Source organism: Physcomitrium patens, chromosome 8 (assembly GCF_059467195.1).
Source record: "Physcomitrium patens ecotype Gransden chromosome 8, ASM5946719v1, whole genome shotgun sequence".
NCBI lineage: Eukaryota > Viridiplantae > Streptophyta > Bryopsida > Funariales > Funariaceae > Physcomitrium > Physcomitrium patens.
The window spans coordinates 11,538,072-11,557,718 of record NC_143417.1 but is presented as its reverse complement, the minus strand read 5'-3'; the positions used below and the strand labels follow the sequence as shown (position 1 = coordinate 11,557,718).

At 38.4% G+C, this 19,647-nt stretch overlaps 3 protein-coding genes across 14 annotated transcripts; 2 read left to right on the top strand and 1 right to left on the bottom strand.

Annotated features, from left to right (window-relative positions):
* Window positions 1–300: 300 nt before the first annotated feature.
* Window positions 301–2,255, top strand: LOC112285337 (oxidation resistance protein 1). Its single transcript, XM_024526057.3, has one exon. The coding sequence runs from the start codon at window positions 707–709 to the stop codon at window positions 1,763–1,765; it is 1,059 nt and encodes a 352-aa protein (XP_024381825.1). The 5' UTR covers window positions 301–706; the 3' UTR covers window positions 1,766–2,255.
* A 1,138-nt stretch (window positions 2,256–3,393) lies between these two features.
* On the top strand, window positions 3,394–7,219 carry LOC112285783 (protein MANNAN SYNTHESIS-RELATED 1). 9 transcript variants are annotated; one of them, XM_090252578.1, is made up of 7 exons: window positions 3,434–3,551; window positions 3,921–4,088; window positions 4,405–4,489; window positions 4,850–4,920; window positions 5,273–5,358; window positions 5,695–6,274; window positions 6,574–7,219. In XM_090252578.1, exons 5-7 carry the CDS (start codon window positions 5,321–5,323, stop codon window positions 6,919–6,921), a joined length of 966 nt encoding a protein of 321 aa, XP_090108704.1. In that variant the 5' UTR covers window positions 3,434–3,551; window positions 3,921–4,088; window positions 4,405–4,489; window positions 4,850–4,920; window positions 5,273–5,320; the 3' UTR covers window positions 6,922–7,219. The 9 variants fall into 9 exon arrangements, with proteins under 9 accessions (XP_024382687.1, XP_073391867.1, XP_073391866.1 ...); XM_024526919.3 differs by having other exon boundaries at window positions 3,394–4,088; XM_024526915.3 differs by lacking the exon at window positions 3,434–3,551 and having other exon boundaries at window positions 3,830–4,088; window positions 4,405–4,523.
* Window positions 7,220–8,022: 803 nt separating this feature from the next.
* On the bottom strand, window positions 8,023–14,312 carry LOC112285782 (mannosylglycoprotein endo-beta-mannosidase). 4 transcript variants are annotated; one of them, XM_024526912.3, is made up of 13 exons: window positions 14,213–14,312; window positions 13,611–13,809; window positions 13,250–13,391; window positions 12,772–12,999; window positions 12,273–12,331; window positions 11,997–12,045; window positions 11,526–11,759; window positions 11,215–11,384; window positions 10,398–10,602; window positions 10,000–10,273; window positions 9,531–9,859; window positions 9,181–9,408; window positions 8,023–9,062 (listed from the first exon to the last, which is right to left on the bottom strand). In XM_024526912.3, exons 2-13 carry the CDS (start codon window positions 13,757–13,759, stop codon window positions 8,448–8,450), a joined length of 2,682 nt encoding a protein of 893 aa, XP_024382680.1. In that variant the 5' UTR covers window positions 13,760–13,809; window positions 14,213–14,312; the 3' UTR covers window positions 8,023–8,447. The 4 variants fall into 4 exon arrangements, with proteins under 4 accessions (XP_024382680.1, XP_024382678.1, XP_024382681.1 ...); XM_024526910.3 differs by having other exon boundaries at window positions 14,194–14,306; XM_024526913.3 differs by having other exon boundaries at window positions 13,944–14,238.
* Between the last annotated feature and the right edge of the window lie 5,335 nt (window positions 14,313–19,647).

Genomic DNA, 19,647 nt, shown 5'->3' with positions numbered 1-19,647 from the left:
TGCGAACGGTGATCCACGTAGGCGTATGTCGTTGTGGATGAATGAACAATAATATCATCCATATTGATGTATCTCATCCAACAGTGGCACCCAATAATACGGCAAGAAGCCCTACACACGAGGACTCCAGCCCCGATGGAGGTGTAGAAAGTTACGCACCGCACGTTACCTCCTCCAGCTCAGCATACCAGGTGGACATGTCGATGCCGTCCCAGAAACCGCCACGTCACGGAAGTGTCCCACCCGCCATCCAAAACACAAGTCCAGTCAGCACCCCGGTTTGGCGTTCTTTTTGAGGGGGTGGGGTGCCGGAGGACCCGAAGTCTTTCGAAACTCGTCTCCTGACTTCGAATTTACTCGCACTGACAACGGCATTCGCAAGTCGCCTTTTGCCTCGGATCTTGCAGCTGGGGAGGTTGGAGAGGCTTTGTTTGTGGGAGATGGAGGAGTGCATGGAAGCAGCGGTTTCGAAAACCTCGCCCGGGGAGGTCACGCGTGGTTTAGAAGCTCGGGTTTGAGGTGAGCAGGGTATAGCGGGGGTGAAAGGATGCGTGATTCGATGCGTGCAATGAGGGCTTGATCGGAGACGATTTGAAATGTTGCAGGGGGTAGTGTTGGAGTTGGAGAGGAGGGAGGTGGGAGATTTCGGATTGAGCGAATTTAGGGTTTGGGGGCAATGATTTGAGAGTCTGGTGTGGGCGGCACGATGAGGAAGGCGTTGTTGTCGAAACCGGGGGAATGGGCGGACTCGGTGGGGGAAAAATTGGGGCGGTTCCTGCCGAGCAGGAGGTTGGAATCGCAGTTGTCAAGGAAAAACTCCGCGCCCAACTTGGGGAGCTACGTCTCAGATGCTGGCGGTGGTGTGCGGATCGGAGGGAAGCAGGATGCGTCTGGCAATGAGGATAGTTCTAAGGGTTCGCCCGATCCTGAAGGGCCCGACACCTCTTCCTTGTCTGCGTTTCTGATTAATCTTTTATCATCTGACAAAAATGGCCGTGGAAGTTCGTCGCCGCGTTCACGGCTTAGACATCAATCGTCTGAGGGAATGGAGGACGATGCAAATGCGCAGAGTGGCGAATTTTATGATGTGGATTGGCTTCTTGTAGATGATCATGTGAAGGTGAGCGATCCGGTGAGTGTCCCCCCCCCTCGGACCCAGAAGAAGCAGCTGCCTAGTATTGCCCCTGACCGCTTGCCCAGGATGTCTGACCATTCGTGCCTCCTTTCCGCCGATCTACGCTGCAGCATCCAGCCTGCTTTGCCAACGCTTGCTAAAGGCCGACGCTGGGTGCTATTGTACAGTACCGAGAAGCATGGAATGTCACTCCTTACGCTTTACCGGAATAGCAAGATGACATCAGGGCCGGTCTTACTCGTTGCTGGAGACAAGAGTGGCGCTGTGTTCGGTGGCCTGATTACAGCTCCATTAGAACCATCGCCGAGGAAGAAATACCAAGGAACAAGTGACTCATTTGTGTTTAGCAATGTCACAGGAGCCTCGAAAATCTTCCATCCTACAGGTGTGAATAGATACTATGTGTTAGCAACATCAGATGCCCTGGCACTTGGAGGTGGGAGCCATTTTGCGCTCTATTTGGACGCAGAGCTTCTTCATGGTTCAAGCGGTGAGTGTGAAACCTATGGGTGCTCATGCCTAGCAAACAATGAAGAGTTTGTTCTCAAGCACGTGGAGCTTTGGGGATTCGACCTTACTCAGCGCCATTCATCTTTCTCAGGGTCGCTGCCTATCACTTCATGGTCCTGAACCCAGCTTTGTCGAAGAAACACGGTTGAAGCCCAGCACTATCAACCCCCAAGTTTTGTGGCGGCTTTGAATCTGTCAAGGCTGAATGTGGGAACTGCAGCATCATGTCTTAGCCCCAATTTTGTTGGTTGGCAACAAGGTCTGGTCCCATTATGAATTCTTCATGTGAGGCAAGTTTTTATTGGATGTGCGTATGTTATACGGTGAATTAAGGTACTGGCGATGAAGAAGAACCCTCTGGTACAGCAGAGGATGGATAGACATAGATTGTTTGACTGCAAATCTTAGAAGAGCACTCTGTTCAAATCTCTCAGTTAGTACATCGCCAAGGTAATGGTGAGATATTCTTACTTTTGATACTACGGTCCCCCATAGTAGAGTAGAAGAGCTAGATGCACTGATGCTTGAATACATAATGGCGCTAGAATTGTAATTAGTGTATATCGAAGGAGAAAATTTTAAAAATAAAAATAGTACATCATCCCTTCAATTCCCAAGGATTCTTTGTTGCTGTGACGTACCTCAATGTGTCGAGTCAGGTATTGGAATGCCCGCTTTGTATGGGATATTCAGAAAGCCTGATGGTGTGGAACGATGTTTGTTTGTGTTCCGATTCCACTGCTTTTGTTTGATGCAGCCATCTTCTTTTTATCTTTGGAGTCTCCAGAGGGAATTAACTTACACTTAGTTTGCCGAGACCTGCTGATTAGCGAAATTTTAGGTGGGTTCCAGCGATCTGCTTCCACAGACTTTGTCAGGATTTCATACGCTTAATCCTATGACATTATATCAGTTTGTTAATAGATTTTTGTACAACTACGTCACTGAGCAAGGATGACAACACGGTCTCTAACAGCATGGAACTGATTATTCGCATCCAGGTCGTCTTTGTGCAGTTTTTTATACATCTTTGTTCATCATGTTCATCGTGTTCATGGTTCACTCAAACGACCCAGCATTCAAATCAGTCTCTTGCTCTTGTGTCTTGTTATTGTCTATTTTACACTATGTATAGTACATCTCTCTACCAATTTGTTTATAATGATCATATTCTTAGTTTTAATGTTATGTATGTTCATTAAAATACACAATGGAACTGTTTGGAATTTAATATGAAAATGTCTTAAAAAATTATGCTCTTATCACATTTATAATATTTCAACTGATGGTAATTAATATTTATCTTATTTCAATTTGTACACGAGCTATTTTTAGCGCATCAAATGAAATAACGAGTACAGTAAAGTGTTTCAAATTTTAACGTAGAACTACCATTTAATCCTGGTCCCATGATTCCACTCATTCATGCAGTCTGGCTACAGCCATGACCACAGCCACCCTGGTGGAGCTGTTCTATCGTTTTCTTGTCTTCGAACCATGAGATTACGCAATCAGCGAAGGAAAATCACGAGCAGAGTTACAAGTGAACGTCAGATTCAGTGGCAATACTTGGAACTCTCACAATTGAATGGGCAAAGGTGGACAGTGAACGAGGAGGAGGAAGAAGATGCTAAGACGATGGGTACTGCTTGAAGCTTCAAGAATCTAGCCCTCTATGTGGTTAGACTACCTTTTCTTTGATCGAGGTCATGAAGGAGAGGAGATGAAGCCTGTGCTTGTTGTCTTCTACGTGTTCAGTAGCTCTTTCTAGACATGGCCATGCGCTGTTTCACTCCGCAGAGTGTTACGGTGGGCGTTGCAAGCTCCCGACGCTGATAGGACCTAGATTCGGTAGGCTGTGCAAGTGAGGTCTCGGTTCCTGGACTTCTGGCGCAGGCCACACCCGGTACAACTCGTGCCCATCGTTCCTCAGAACCCTACTCCAGTTTTAGTTTCGCGCAACTCTGTTGTGGAGAGCCCATCTTCCCGTTTGCGATGCTTGTGCCGCGCCTTGAAGTTAGCTGGGGGCAGCCTCGTTTTTCTTGTTGAGTGCTCCCGCTGTGTAATGTTTGTGGTGTACAGCTGTGATGTTGGAATGGTTTTGATGAGAGTGAGGAAATTTCTTACTTGACGATGTAGTGACCAGTGCTTTAAGTTTGTTTAAGCGTTCCTTTTCCTTGTCTTCCCACTGGAATTAAATCCATTTGCTGAAGAAGAAGAAGAAGAAGAAGAAGAAGATGGTGGAGTGATGAAATTCATTTTGGGCAGACTCTAGGGTGGGTTGGTGTATAGAGAAGCAGGCGACACCGAAGGTGGAAAATCAGTGGTCAGAATGTGGGGAGTACGGAAAGGGACGATTGGCTTTCTGGGCTTGGTGTTCCTGGTTTTATCTTACAATATTCTTAGCAATCTTCCCCTTCGAATACGCACTGGGGCTGGACAGGTGGTTTTTTACATGTCCTCCAGCTTTTGTCCCAAATAGTGAATCTCCATGAACGATTGAATTTGATTTGATTATTGTATCATTTTATGCATGACTGCGCTGCTTATAGTTGCAATCTGATTAAGTGATAATAAATAATAAGAATCCTATAGAGAAGCTGAAGATGATTCTGCTTGTTGTCAAGAAGTGAAGATTCTTATCAGCTTTGTGGTAGCTGACTTACTTTATGTGGTTTATACACTAGATGAGAATATGCGAAGGGATCATTAGGACATACCAATTGGTAAGTTTCCTGTGTAATGTTATAATATTGCAGGCTCGATTGTTTAAAGATCTCCAACTGAAGTAATGGGGAGTTCCGTCTCAGCCACTTGAACCATGTTGGACTAAACCCTCTAGAAGTGAGTGACGGGCCAAATATGGTTATTGCTTCCAGTGAGTTACAGTATTCAGTTGCAGTTTTTTTTTTTTTTTTTTTTTTTTTTTTTTTTTTTTTTCCCCTCTTTCTCACTCAAACTAAAAATCCCTTCCTCTTGACATCCACGTAAAGTAGGATTTTAAACATGATTCGCTATTTTATACGCTAATTGTGTCGCTTCACCAACCTAGACCAGTCTCCTTGTTTGCGTATTGGAAGTATCAAAACTCGGAAATAGTTCTTCGGGTCTGCGATTCCTTAAGATGACTGCTACTTCATTAATGATCTAGAAAAGCTGTCTACAAAAACCTATTGAGGACTAGTGTGTTTCCCATGTCATCAGGGAATGCTCGAAAAGAATGGGGTTACGTCTTGGTCACTTGCTCTCATGGGCCACATCAACACCGGTTCCAGGTATCTTTTACTCATCGATTGCACTATCTGCATCATGAGTATTTTACAGACTTATAGCAATATGCCTGGAACTGCAAGATCACTCTTGGATAGACCGTGCGCGCTCAATGAATCTTTCAGCTTCTCAATGTAGTTAGAGTAAACTCCCAGTTTTTGGATCGTCGAGATTTCGATTCAGTTTCAAAAATTACGTAGTTCTGGATAGTTGGAATTCATTGCTTCATTAGGTGGGATCAAGAAGTACTGCTTCCTGTTGGGAATATCAATATTTTTAATTGCGTACTAGTCAAGGACATATTCTACCATTACTGATGGGCTGGTCTGGGTTGATTGCTGTTTTATTATCTGGCAGATTGCGGATGCGGTGATCGTGGCTCGTCAGTTAGGAGCTACCCTTGTGATGCCTACCATAAAAGAAGGCCTGACTGAGCCAATCAGGTATAAACTTATTTTTCCTGTGTTCCTGAGCTTTCAAAGAATCACCGCTAGGATGATAATCAATGGCTATAGTACCAAAGTTTACTTGCTTCGTAGAAGTTCATAAGGCAAGAAATTCTCTTGAAGTTTTTCTCGTTTTTCTTTATAAGGTATTGGTTTATAATCTTTCTCTAAAGAACATCTATCTGAACCAACAAAGTACCTAGAATAACATTGTTTACTCCATGTTGCTCTGTGTTTCAGCTCTCAATTCTTATCTTCGTTGCAGTTATCTCGGAACTAAAATTTGCAGATTAGTTCAATCGTTGACAGTGGATGGTATTGTTTCGTGAACAGTAAATTTGATGACATATACAATGTCAAGCACTTCATCGCCACTCTGGAGGGAGTTGTGAGGATAGTGGGGCGGTTACCCGAGGACCTCCGAAACGTCAACCACACCAGCGTAGAATTACCTCACAAAATCACGAAGGCTGAAATCGACAATAAGATTCGGCCCATATTTGTGAAGAGCTCGGTAATAGTGTTGAACAAGTTTTTGCTAAGCATGAAAGACGTGAAAGACGAGCGAGATCCTGAGATTGAGGCCATTCGGTGCTTGGTCCAGTACAAAGCCTTGCAGTTCCAGCCTCAGATAGAGAAGCTTGGCAATCGTCTGAATAACAGAATGAAGGAAGCAGCTCAGAGCCTTGGTGGGAAATACGTTGCCGTGGATTATAGATCTACGGATAAGGCTTGTGGTCAAAGGACTGACAACGTTTTTACAATGCCGAAGGGCTGCCTGTCCCCTCTTGACCTCGGTCTGTTGCTGCAGTCACATGGGTTTGCCCGTGAGACTGCAATTTATTTGACTCAAACTCGACTAGATGAGTCATTCGACCCTCTCCTCAAGCTCTATCCGATTGTCATTACCAAGGTGTGCTAATAAGAAATTTAATAAGCCCCCAACAAACCATAAGCGGGAATATTCTCTTTGTTTGTGTTTGTTAGTTAGTTTTAATCCTGTGGAAGATGAAGATGTTGGAGTTGCATATTTTGAACTGTTTGACCTCGACTTAACTGAATCATTGTTTGCTTTTTTGTTTTTCTATCACGACGTTGAGTTCAACAGAATGGTGCCCTCGTTTTCAGAGAAGACAATCTTCTGAATGTTTAAAGCAATTCACTTGTGATTTGCTTGCAATCCAAGTTCTCACATATCCTTGATTTTGACAGGAGTACAGTATGCCGTTCAACGAAGAGAACCAGTTTCTGTACTCTGGCATGACCCAGTTTGAGCTGGCGATAGACTTCTATATCTGCTCACACAGCGATGTGTTGGTGCCCATCCACTCGAGCACGTTCTACACTGCATTGGCAGGGGAGCGCATCAAGCAAGGTTTCACACACATGCTTGTGCCCAGGCTCTTGAGAATTGCTAGGGAGGCTCCAGAGGCCACCTCTCTCACGCTTGGTGTGCCTCGAATTGTGACGAAGAGGCTCCATCCAGCGTACTCTTGCCTCTGTGAACAGGGGATGAGCAAGGCACTTGCTCTAGTGCCCAGTTCACCGACGTCACGGTAAGGCATTTCTGGTTCCATCCGTTTGTGTTAATGTCCTTTTCATTTTCCTATTTTCTAAGTGATTGAATATACACGGCAATGAAACTTGTTTGAGGTAATGAGACTCGTGCCTTTTACTGGGCTGTTCTGATCTGGGAACGAATCGAAGCACCAGATATGTCAGATTTTAGGCCCAGAGTGCACGTTGTAACTATCATACTTGTGGACCAGACCCTTGATGATTGGGCTGTTGTCTGATGCATTCCTATAATGAGTAAAAGCTGTCAACTCGTACTCTGTTTGCAGCTTTTCTATAACAATGTTTCAGTCTTAATAATTGTAAACTAATTTATCAAAAACAAGTCTTTTATTTGATGCTATGTAACATGTATAAAAACTTTTTATGAGAAAATTGATTCATGTACTTCCCAATTATAATAGATTGTGAGACTCGTCAACATTGTTTAGCAAATCAAATTTGACACGACAATACTTAATTAAGTATGTAATATTTTGTTCATGTGACTTTTTATGAAGATACTGGATGAGGTTATATTTTATGGTGCACTACAATAAATGACTTACAAAAAAGAACACCAAAATGACCAAAATAAACTCCATTATTATTGTTATTATTATTATTATTATTATTATTATTATTATTATAATTATTAGTATTTTTAAAATGTGATAACAAAGAATCAAATTTGTGAAGAATCTAACTAATTTTAACATAGATATTCATTTATATTATAGTCTTATAGAAGATTGCTTGTAATTTGATCAAAAAACAATTTATTAACAAAGCTACATTCTTGTGAAGATGCAATAAATTTAGGACTTAAAAATTGAACACGGTTTATATTTCTGTTTTATTACTCCCACATCTACCCTTCTTTAATTAAGGGTGTTACGACACAAGTAGCTATATTCTTTCATCAAAACATTTAATCAAATCATCAAAAAATTGGGTGTGTTGCATTAAGTGTCAAAAAGAAAAAGAAAAAGAGAAAATCTTTTGAATCAATAATTATGTATCAATAAGTACAATTGAACAACTTGTACATTATAAGTTTCATACAAATACTATTTAAAAGATAAGACCATTGATTCTAATCAAATAAAACAGAAAAACCGTAAGATAACGACCTGAAATTTTATTTTTCTTATAATACATTGTGCAACATATATTTTTCGAAAACCATCCCAAGATTTATACGTTCAAACATAGGTCGTTGATTATGTATGTCACAGAAACAAAGTCATTTAAAACAACAATTTGAAACACTTTTGTATTTCCGTTGACTTAGACCACAGGAATGACTTTTAAAAAGAGCTCGTGCTCAAAACTTGTAACCACATTAAGTACAAAACCCAAACTCCTTCAAGTGATTAGAGAATAATTTCATACCTCAATGTCCTGCAGAGGACAAGGTTGAGTAGCATTACCCCTGGGTGAATCCACAAATAGACTGTATTGCCTTGTTCTTCCTGTCAAATTGAAATGTGTCGACTACAGAGAACATGCAAATAGACATGATTCCATGGTTACTGATGAATTTCAAGAGCCACCTCAGTATCTTCAACATTCCAACCTCGGAGAAGCAGTTTAGGACGGACGTTGCTCTCGCGAACCTTGAAGGTGATTTCAAAATCGAGAGCTTCATTAGGGACCAAGGAAAACCAGTTGTCTGAGTAAGTTACAGGCAAGATGCGTTTATCCAAAGCTGTACAATCAGCGTCAATCACAGTGAAGTAGAGCCCAAATGCAATATTAGGCACGTCTTCGGTATTTGTGTTAGCCACTCGCACGTGGAGGATGTAAGACCCATCAGTAACAGTACACCAAGCTGAACCTGTAATGGGAAACTTGTTAGACCTGAACTTCCCTCCTAGTTGGGTGTAGCTGCCGCCCGCAGGGTGCAACCAGTAGAAGTTTCTGGAAATTAACGTACCAGATGAGCTGAGATATTTCAGCAGCACGAAGTACGTTGGGTCATCATTGATCGACTTGAATAGCGGGATGTTGCCCACTGTGGTGGTAGTTTTAGGTGCAACTGTGAGTCCTCTCAATGTGTCGAAATATTTTTTCTCCCCACTCAGATCAAAAAATGAAGCCTCCACGATACTTTCAGAAAGTGGTTCACGTGTCGTATTGACAATCTGGAAACAAGGCAGGCGAATGTGCGTTGTAAGACTTGGATGCAGAATAGCCTTCCAAAAGCTCGAGCACTCGAACCAAATCTCAACATTTATCAAGATTGAAAAGCACCACATGTACCTCGATATTGTAGTTAAGGAGATTCAACTGAACGTGTACACTTTCAGCAGCACTACGCAGGCCAAAAAAAGCTCCTGTCTGGTCGAGCAGGAAATCATACATCTGACCTCGAAGACCTGGCCAAGGGTTTTGCGTTTTCCATATCAACAATCCAGTGTACTTTGTCCACATCCAGGAATTCCATCCTTCGAATAGTGCTCGATATTGAAAATAGTTCACTAGTTGTGCCTACAGAGCGTCAAAAGTTCAATTAGAAAATTATAATAACGGATTCAAATTTATTTAGCGAATTCAAATGCACCATAGCAGGCTTTCAGACACCAACTTGACAAATTTCAGATACTACTAACCTTTTCACAAAAGTCGTCCAGGCCATCGTATTCACCAAATGCTTCAATTTGTCCAGGTACAAGCTTTTGCGCATCTGCATAGGGAATATACTTGTGGTAGTCCCATGTACTATTTGGGTGCTCTCCATTCAAGAGTGAGGGAGGATCCCAAGCTTCTGGTGGCATAGTTGCACGAATTGTCTCAGCCTTTGGAACCCCGACATTGCCAATTTCTGGGTTAAATGCATATTTATAGTAATCCATCTCAAAGAAATTTTCAGGCACTTGAATCCCATAAGGACCATCACGGAATAAGCCATTTCCAGCCGCAATACCACTCCATAATGAGCCTATAAAGCACATCATGAAATTAGAAATAAAATATAACTTTTCTTTCATGGGAACAATTCAGCCCAATCGATTAATACTGTCTCTTAAACGCAAGTTGAAACAACACAAATAAATGTGAAAGTTTTGTGTAGCAATCAACCTTGAATGTAAAGTCTGGTGCCATCTAAGGACATGCTCGGATTTTCACCACTAGTTACAATTTTCAAGTTTTTTTCAAGAGCTTCATTTATATCTGCAGCAGGGTGTTGTTCATTCCCTCCACACCAAAGAGCTAAACTTGCATGGTTGCGTAATAGCTTGACAGTGTCATGTGCGCAAGTGAGGAAGAGGTCATGGTCAAGTGGCCAATTTGGATCCGATGGTTCTATTCCTCGTCCATTGCAGTCGCCTGTTATCCAGAATTCCTGCCACACCTGCAAGTATAAGATACAGTTAAATTAGAATTCTTCAATAATGTTGTGAAAAGTTGGAATGGTCTAACACAAACGCGACCAGATATACCCAATTAAACCAAAACCAAGGGCTGCCGATTTATACCAAAAGCCCACGCTTGTCACAAGCGGTGTAAAACTCCGGTCGCTCGGCTAACGCACCACCCCATATACGTATCATGTTCAAGTTCATATCGGCGTGAAAGTTAACTTCTGTTTCGTACCTATCTTTTGAGAGGCGCAGTAAACCATCCGAGACAATCCAATTGCCCCCTCTAATAAAAATAGGCTCTCCATTGACTACGAACGTCCTGTGTTCACTAGCACTAGTTCAGAAGGCCTTCAAGAAGAAATTTAAGATACCTGGCAATACCAAAGAAATATTGCATAGCTTAATTATAACAGATACATAGAAAGTTGCAAAACCAGATATTTTTAGGGGAAAACCGTATATATATATATATATATATATATATATGAATATGGTCATAATATATGCTTTTACTAATACAGGATATATTATATATGTCATTCCGCATACACACGGTATTATATGGTCATGTCATATATATGGCCATGGCCATATATTCTGTATTAGTAAAAGCATTTAAGGACCAAACGGGCCAAAAATTCTAATACTTGCAAGTGCTCCCATATGCATGGTTTATTCGAGCAAAGATGAGCTTAAACTAGGACAAAGACCTTACTCTATTCGTCTCATGCTTCATTTGTAATAATAGACCTCATTTCTGAACGTATCATAAAGTTCAAAGTCTCAAATGTAAAATTTGATGAACAACTGAAATGCTGACAAAGTCTGAGGAAACAACGTTTGCAGCATGTTATGTTAGATGCACATGGTAAGGGATCCTAAGAAGAATATGTTCCATTGAAACCAACTGAGTCGTGAATAGAAGGTGTACCGTCCATTCGTTGAGGGGTCAATATAAGAGTCTATATGACGAAAACCAAACAAATGACTCCAAGAGTCAGATTCTCCGTATTCTCGCACATCTAAGGTAATGTCCACTTTGTATAATGGCTGGTCTCCTAAGCCATTCGGCCACCATAGCGCTGGACTCTGGAACGGAAGCTGTCATAATGCACCGATGGATCAGAACGACCACTTGAGGACGCAGCAAGGGTGCAGAGACGATGGTTAAGTTCAAGATGTAGCTTAATAAGCAATGCAATTGAGAACAGAAAGGTGCAACTATTTGATAAAGAAGATTACCGGAGGTATAGAATATAACTTGGTTGAGTTTCCCTCTAATACGATATCTTCACTTGTATGCACATGATCTACTATGCAAAATTCACTCGCATCATCAAGAGAAACGTTCAGTGTGACAGTCACAGTTACTCGAGTTGAGCATGCGTTGAAAAGCTCCGTAGTCATCCATAAATCAGCTTGTGTGTAAGAGTTGTGGAATGTTGCCACCAAATGAGGATCCACAAGCCGCACTGGCTGCATTGACATCAGCAAGGTATCAGCGCATGCACTTGCTCCAATTAGACAAAATCTAGACCAACACATTTGCAGGATTTTGTGCAATACTACTTGTTTAAGGTCATATTGTACGGGAAGGAAATACAAAATGCAGCTGGTCAGCTCGGAACAGCCTACGCTTTGACAAGTGTGAGGATGTTTAAGCAGTTTTTAAATTTGCAGATTGACCAAAAAACAAAAGCCACAAACAATTACCCCTGTTTGCTGTATAGACACAACATCCCAGATACCAGTGTTCCGATCCCTACACGAGAGGAAATGAACCAGATTTAGTGACCAGTTGTGAACAATGTGTCGACAGTCTACAACAATAGAAACTAGAATTGATCACTATCGAAAGAGATATGATACTTCATTGCAGTCACTGTTGCAGAACATATTCTTCTAAGGATCCCTTACATTTACTGAGATCCGTAGTTCATAGGGAAGAACATTCAGCAAGCATGAGTAAAAGATAAAAGCAAGATATACCCAATGGAGCAGATCCAATCCCAGCCTTCCACATATTGAGCAGCTACGTCCTTTGCAATCTGCCGAATATGAAGAAGTTGTCGTTATTGACACGATCGGTTGTGCTTGAAGCATCCGTGACTAAAAGTTCTCATTGTTTATCTAGAAGACCTCGGAAGTCGATATAAGCGATTGATAGAAAAAATTGGTAAGCGAACATGACAGGCAATATACACCAGTCTAGTGAATGAAAGATTAAATTGTCAGTATTAAAATAAATATTCATTCCTTAATCTAAAACTCCTGATATTTACTTGGCACAGTTTTCAGCATCTTGAAATACGCCACTGTATAAATATAGGCATTACAAATTACTCTACTGGATGCTCAATACATAGAAGATCGTCCAGATAGACATAGTCTGGTCATAAACACAGGCCAAGGTTCAGAATCGCATTCGAGAGGAACAGTGCTAGAGTTCAGGACAACATTGCACAGACTGTAGATGGGAGAATCTTACATCATGGTCTCCCCCTTGACCACCTTCGGGAGGAATACGTCCGGGATGGTCCGGAGGGTGGACCAAAACAGCCAATCGATTCTCCTCATAAACATTGAGCCAGTCAGTAATATCAATTGTGTGTCTCAAGAACATGCCTTTAGACAGCAATACACTGAAGCCGTTTAGAAATACCTCAGCTTGATAATTGATGGCACGAAAGTTCAACCATACTTTCCCATCTTGCGGCTGCAATGACAATCAACTAAACCCTTGCATAAATCTTTAAACTCACAGCAAGATTGTGTTAAAAATCTATATATAAAAATTAAAAAATTAATTTTTTAAAAAAAAGACCCCAATCTCAAGTTCTTCACTCTGCCATTTTACCAATTCCTGTGTCATGTGATTCCCATAGTATTTTTCAGTACCACAGCATGCAATCGTCAAGCGAACAACATGACCTTCAATCCAGATGTAGCCATCAAATAAGACCCACCACTCTGGGAAGCTTGAACCTGTTGCAGAACCAGAAAGTGTAGTACTCACGACCAACATCGGCTATGTCGGGCACTTCCAAATTGTTTAGGCCATAAAATGGGTCGGGGACGAGATCGTTCTTGAGAAGTGTGGTCAAAACCCTAAAAACATCAATGCCATTCACCGTAAGAAGCTACATATTGTCACTGGAATCCAACAAGCAGCCAAACAGCACAATAGCCAAGAACTGCAATATTCTCCAAGGATCAGATGCCTCCTGTAAGTTACAGCATTCTCAGAAATATCACACGATATCTGGACAGAATTTCGAACAAGAACATAACGAAAGGAACAAAAAAGCGAGCTCAAACGTAACATACGTTCCAGGCACCACTGCTTCCATCCATAGGTCGCTGTTCAAAGAAGGAAATTGAGAAGTTGTAAGGTCTTGTCCACGTAGTTGAACATCTGACGCACGCGCCGCAACCCATCCCTCATTCAAGATAATCGACTGCAAATTTGTCGCCATCTTGTTACATTACATTATTTTAATGAAGGTGATGAAATTGAAGAAACCACCTTCATTAAAATAATGTAAACATACAAAACACCGTTCGAAAATCAAATCAGCACGAGGGCGGAACAAAGCAACGAGCAGCCGTGCGTGGACAGCAACAGCACTACAACAAATCAATTGAAGCAATAATCGTTACCCGGCAGCGCAAACCTTGCCCGACAACAATCTCCCAAGACCAGCTAAAGCATGCCATGCTAGCTTCACTCAACTTCTCGTCTCAAAAATCCCGTGACCACGATGCAATAAATACAACGGAACGCCAATTTCAATATCACAGCCAGCCTTCGCGCTACAACGAAACCGAGGAGCTTCTCACAATTCCCTCGATGCTTTACGAAAATTCCAATGAAGGCTCCACAAAGCACACAGGGGGGAGGGGGGCTCACAGAGAGCAGCGTTACATACTCCGAGAGCAACCTTGAACCAGTTGCAAGCTCGCTCTCATCAGTCGCAGCGTAGCTATGGCGATGTGAGGGAGCCCTCCACAGTTGCCCCCTTGCGACAGCACTGACGGCGACTGTCGGCGGACGCAAATTGACGAGAATTTTTTTTATCGTCGGGACATCGTCTTACTTTTTTGTTACTTTTCCAGCTCAATCGCATCCACTGGAGCCTGCCACCACCCCATGACGCTTCTCCCTTTTCTCCTTTAAACGTTCCTTTAAAGTAATGAGTTTACTTTAACGTCACATCGACGCCAGTATACTCTGTCGTAGGCTTGGATGGCTTATTGAATGAGTTCCACATACTTTTAATTCAGCATGATTTTTTCTTTTGTCTTTATTTGGAACACTTTGCACTTAGGTCTGTAATAAAATTTAATTAGAATCGAAGCAATTATATACATATATACAGTGGTGTCTGGTTGGGAGAAAAATGCTTGGGAGAAAAAAATGGATAAGAGCACTGTTCCATTTTTTTTTATGTGCTTGCCCATGTTTTTTAGTAAGAAAAAAGTATGGTTAGGATCAATGCTCCATTATGAGCAAGTACCACCTCAGCCAACACATCACATAATGCGTCTCATTAACAACAACTTTTTGCTCCTCTGTGCAAATGCCACTATCCTCAATCCACACAACATAGCTATGGATACTAATGCCATTAGTTGGATTTGCAATGTTCTTGTCTGTGAGTGCACATTCAAAGAGCACAGTGACAACTACTAGTATGCACTATGCAATGTGCACTACATGCTAGGCCATTGTCCAGTCTACTGTGCCACTTCACCATGCCCATTGATGTTGCTTAGCAATATGGAACAATAGGTAGCCTAATGAAATAGACATGGATTTTTGCTTTCTTCTTTTATTGCAGTGTGTTGATTTCATTAAATCTTCTTTGGCATGAAAGATATCACTGTGATATAGTGTAATTTTCTATCGAGGAATATATTAGGTACCTAACTGTAGAGAGTTTAGCTTTAATTTATTAGCCAAGCTCTAATAAGTGATTTATTCTTATTATAGAAGATAAATAAAAGTAGGAATATAGAAAGGTATTCTAATAACAAAAAACTTTTATATTTAAGAAGGTTTGTACACAAGGATTCTTAAAGCATCTACAAATTCCTTAACATCCTTTGCTATCTCAAATCATAACTAATTATTTGCTGGTAAGATAGATTTGTCATAAGCTTAAAAAAAAAATCCATAATCTTCTTACAAAAATCTATCTTTATATCATAAATTTTTTATATCCCTATATCTCTATTTTTAACATATAAATAAAGTCTTGGCTCTCAAAATCTCATTTACTTTACATAAAATATCTAAATTGTAGCAAAATCCTTTCAAAATATTTTTTTTCCCACTTAAGATTTTTTTTCTCTCTAAACTTTAGAATATCATATTTCTTAATCCAACCCTTGTCATATTATGTGAAGTTTTATTTGAGAGTGCATTGAGCACCTAGCTAAGGAAGGTAGAATGGAAATTACAATAACAAAATCTTAATTCTAATAGAATACTAAATAAATTCTAATTAAACCTCAACAATGCTAAACAAGCTTTAATTAAATTCAAACAAAATCTTAAAGAAATTACAAAATAAATAATAAGAAATTTTAAAAGAGTTGAAAGATAATCCACAATAAACCTTAAAAGAATTCTTAAGAAGTTTTAAAAAATATTAAATTAATCACAATATATTTTAAATAAATCTCAATCAAGTTCTAATTTAATCATAGTTGAAACCTTAATAGACTTCAATTAAATCCTAATTAAACTCTAAATCCTAAATCAAACTCTAAAAAAATTCTAAATCCTAAACCAAATCTTAACCAAATCCTAAACCCTAAAACAAACCCTTACCAAACCTTCAATTTTAAACCAAATCTTATTCAAATCCTAAATCATAACCAAACCCTAACCAAATCCTAAGGTAGTTTAGAACCTTGATAACTTTTGATTAAATTATTTATCTTATTTAAAATTTTATACACCTCTCAATTTCTTAATTAAAAAAAAGTATAACTAATTTTAAGACAATCACACTTACCAAATGGAAGAAAAATCCTAAAAACTGCTCAGATGTTGGTTGTCCTCCTTTTCCAACCTTGATACTGATCTTCTAGTGCTAACATCTCCCTTTTGCACTCTTCAATTGATCTCAAAATTTTCATATACATAGGAAAATAAGTCTACTACCTACATACATAACTTTCATTCTAATTTAATTAGAAGATTATAAGAAATCTTAGAAATCCTCATTAGATCTAAAATTCTACTTTTTGAGAGTCTAATCCACTTAAACCTCAATAATCTTTAATTCAACCATTAGATCATGTTGATATTTATAATACATATTAAACACAATTATAACCATTAATCCACAAAATTTCATCCATAGATTTACTACAAAACTCTTGAAATTGCCCAAAATGTCAATCTTATTTTATTTCACAAAAATCCAAGTGATCCAAAATAATCTTGATTTTGTAAGGATCTTACAAAGTCATTACAAATCCAAATCAAACAAAACCAATGCTTATAAAAACTCTATCAAGTCTGCTATCAAATCTTACTCTTTGAACTTTAAAAAAATCCCAAAGTTATTGTAGGTGTACAATTTTGTCCTTCGAGGTCTAATTTTCATCTAGATTGACAACTGGTCATCTTTGGATATTAATTCTTCGCTTATTGAGATAAATTTTACTAAAATATAATCTTAACTCCATCCTACATATATCTATATCATTTAATTTTCTAATTTACTTTATTTTGTCTTATTTATGGTCCTACAAAGTAAATAGAAGTTTATTTTATGAAAAGTAATATTAATATTTTTTAATTTTACTATCTTTTTGACTATTATCTATATTTCTAAGATAATTTGCTATAATATTTTGAACTAAGATATTCTATAATATAATAATTTCTACACTCTTTTACCTATTAGTCGTGTTATATCATGAGACCATTCAATTTATTTCAATTTTTTAAAAATTGTAGCTTTTATCCTTAAGCTTTACCACAAAAATAAAAAAATTGTAAGTCTACTATAGATTTTTTGGCACCTTAGAAATCATAGCAGGTGCTTTAAATCCTAAATTATAAGAATCCAAATACTATTTTTTTGTATATCTCAAAAATAAAAATTCAAATGCTACAAAATTTATGTATAAAATTTAATAACATGATAATACTTATTTTTAGAAATTTTGAGCTAAAATCTTGTTAAATTACTCAAGATATAGCTCAAAATACAACCGCTAGTAGATTGGATTACTTATTGCCATTAGATTGCAAGTGCTAACTTCAACTTTCTATATCTCTTTTATTTCAACTTAGAATTCATGAAGCAATATGCAAAAAGTATAGTTGAAAAAGAGTTTTCTCCAACCCTAGTTGCTGATCTTTTTGATATACATACATTACATCCAAAAGAGTGACAATAGGTACAAAATTAATATCTTAACTTTGAGTGCCTATATCTCTTTCATTATATTTTGAGCCATCATAGCTAAAAACCTAAATTTTTTGAACTTAGCCTCCCAAGTTCAAATCTCTCTAAAAGAATAACACTAATTCCTAATAAGGCCTTGGACAGCCTCTTTGAAGTCTATTAGGTATGAATTTCATCATCTATTTCCATTAAGCCATATTATTAGCCTAACTACTCTTTTTATTCAAAAATCCTTCTCTAATCATTTTTAAATAATTTTTACATAGTATGTGTCTTAAAAACTAAATAAAAGAAACAAAATAAGATTTTAAGAGTCACTAATGTCTAATAAAGGTGACTCTAAATATATAAAAACTATTATCTATATTAAATCAACCTCAATAATAGCCTTTTTAAACTAATTACTTCAAAGTGGTAATCTAGTTACATTTTGAAATTAACTAAAATTTAATAACATGGCTTTTATGAAATTGTATAATAAAATATATATGTACATTATTTTTACATGGTAGCCAAATCACAACACAACACCATGTAGATTGCAAAACAACAATATCAACAGAATGCCTACACTAAGTATAATCACTCATTCGGTAGCTAAGATCATTTCTTCTAAGCATAAATCTCCAACCAAGCTCATTGATGTTACATACCTTGTGATCATCAAGATGAATGAAGATGTGATTGACAACAAGAAAAAATAAAAGCTTACAAAGATAGCTCAAGTTTTTGGTATTTCTCTTGTTGTTATGACCTAGATGATTTGCAATAAGGAAAAAAATGTGGTTTATCTTGCTAGCAACATCATGCACCATTGAGAATACATGCTTGGTATTAATATTGAAGAAATGCTTGTATAACACATTATTAGCGTCAATCTCAATAGAAGTGTGGTTATTAGCATGTTGATGGAAATGTGGGTGCGAGAATTGGCACGTGATTAGTACCTCAACTTCAAGGCTTCAATATTGTGGCATATTAGATTTATGAAGAGAAACATTCTTTAGACCTCTCTCTTGCATAGTGATGTACCTTGTATTCTAGATGACCTAATTCTTAAAGATTGCAAAGTTATAAAAGAGCTCACTAAAGATTGGAATCCTAAAGATATCTATAATTGCAATAAAATTGGCTTATATTATCAAATACTTGGCTCTCTTTCAATTGTCAAGGATTACTGTGGCAACACAAAGCAGTCAATAAATCTCTTTATCATACTAGCTTGTAACAATGTAACTGGCATAAACAAACTATCATTGCATGTGATTCACAAATTTGAGCTGTTAAGATTGTTGTTTAGCATCAATAAAGTCAATTTCTTGATCTAGTGGCATTAGAATCATTTGATATAAATGATCAAGGAGATGTTCATTTAGTGATTAATGGATTGAAATACTATGCTTGAGTGCCTCATTTTCTTGGTTATAGATAATTGCTCTACACATACTATGCTCTCTAACTACATAATTATGTTATATTATGTTATGCTAAATTTTTTATCTAAGAACATGACTTTGTCTTTGTAATTTTTTGATTAAGGTGTTCTTTTTATATTTAAGCATTATTATTGTTCAAGTTTGATTGAGTGATTTTTCTTTCAAGTAGATATGATTAAAGCTACTAAAGAAACTAATGTAGTGTAAACATAAGTCAAAAAGAAGAAATTATTGTTGTTCAAGGAATATGATTCCATCAAGCTTATTATGAAGGTAAGGGACAAGATCACATTAGTGTCAATCAAAAACTGTTGGAAAAAAGAAGCTATTAGAGATCAAGATATTTATTAAGGTGCTTATGGCAACCTTGATAATAATTCTATTGTTGGCTTGTTATTACTTAAGAGTCCCTTGGATGATTTTCTTGTAGACCTCAAGGTATTAATCAAAGTGATGGATCTTCTTACAATGGATTCAAACCTAAAGGTCCTATTAGAC

What these genes read in the sequence shown, in the direction of transcription:
- LOC112285783 (XM_073535766.2), top strand. Translation starts at nt 3,978, where the DNA reads ATGTGGGGAGTACGGAAAGGGACGATTGGCTTTCTGGGCTTGGTGTTC. An exon ending in TACGCACTGGGGCTGGACAG is followed by an intron (nt 4,089 to 5,272) that starts GTGGTTTTTTAC and finishes ATTATCTGGCAG; the next exon opens with ATTGCGGATGCGGTGATCGT. An exon ending in ATCCGATTGTCATTACCAAG is followed by an intron (nt 6,275 to 6,573) that starts GTGTGCTAATAA and finishes TGATTTTGACAG; the next exon opens with GAGTACAGTATGCCGTTCAA.
- LOC112285782 (XM_024526912.3), bottom strand. Translation starts at nt 13,759, where the DNA reads ATGGCGACAAATTTGCAGTCGATTATCTTGAATGAGGGATGGGTTGCG. An exon ending in GTGACAAGCGTGGGCTTTTG is followed by an intron (nt 10,274 to 10,397) that starts GTATAAATCGGC and finishes TTATACTTGCAG; the next exon opens with GTGTGGCAGGAATTCTGGAT. An exon ending in CACCAGACTTTACATTCAAG is followed by an intron (nt 9,860 to 9,999) that starts GTTGATTGCTAC and finishes TGTGCTTTATAG; the next exon opens with GCTCATTATGGAGTGGTATT.
- LOC112285337 (XM_024526057.3), top strand. Translation starts at nt 707, where the DNA reads ATGAGGAAGGCGTTGTTGTCGAAACCGGGGGAATGGGCGGACTCGGTG.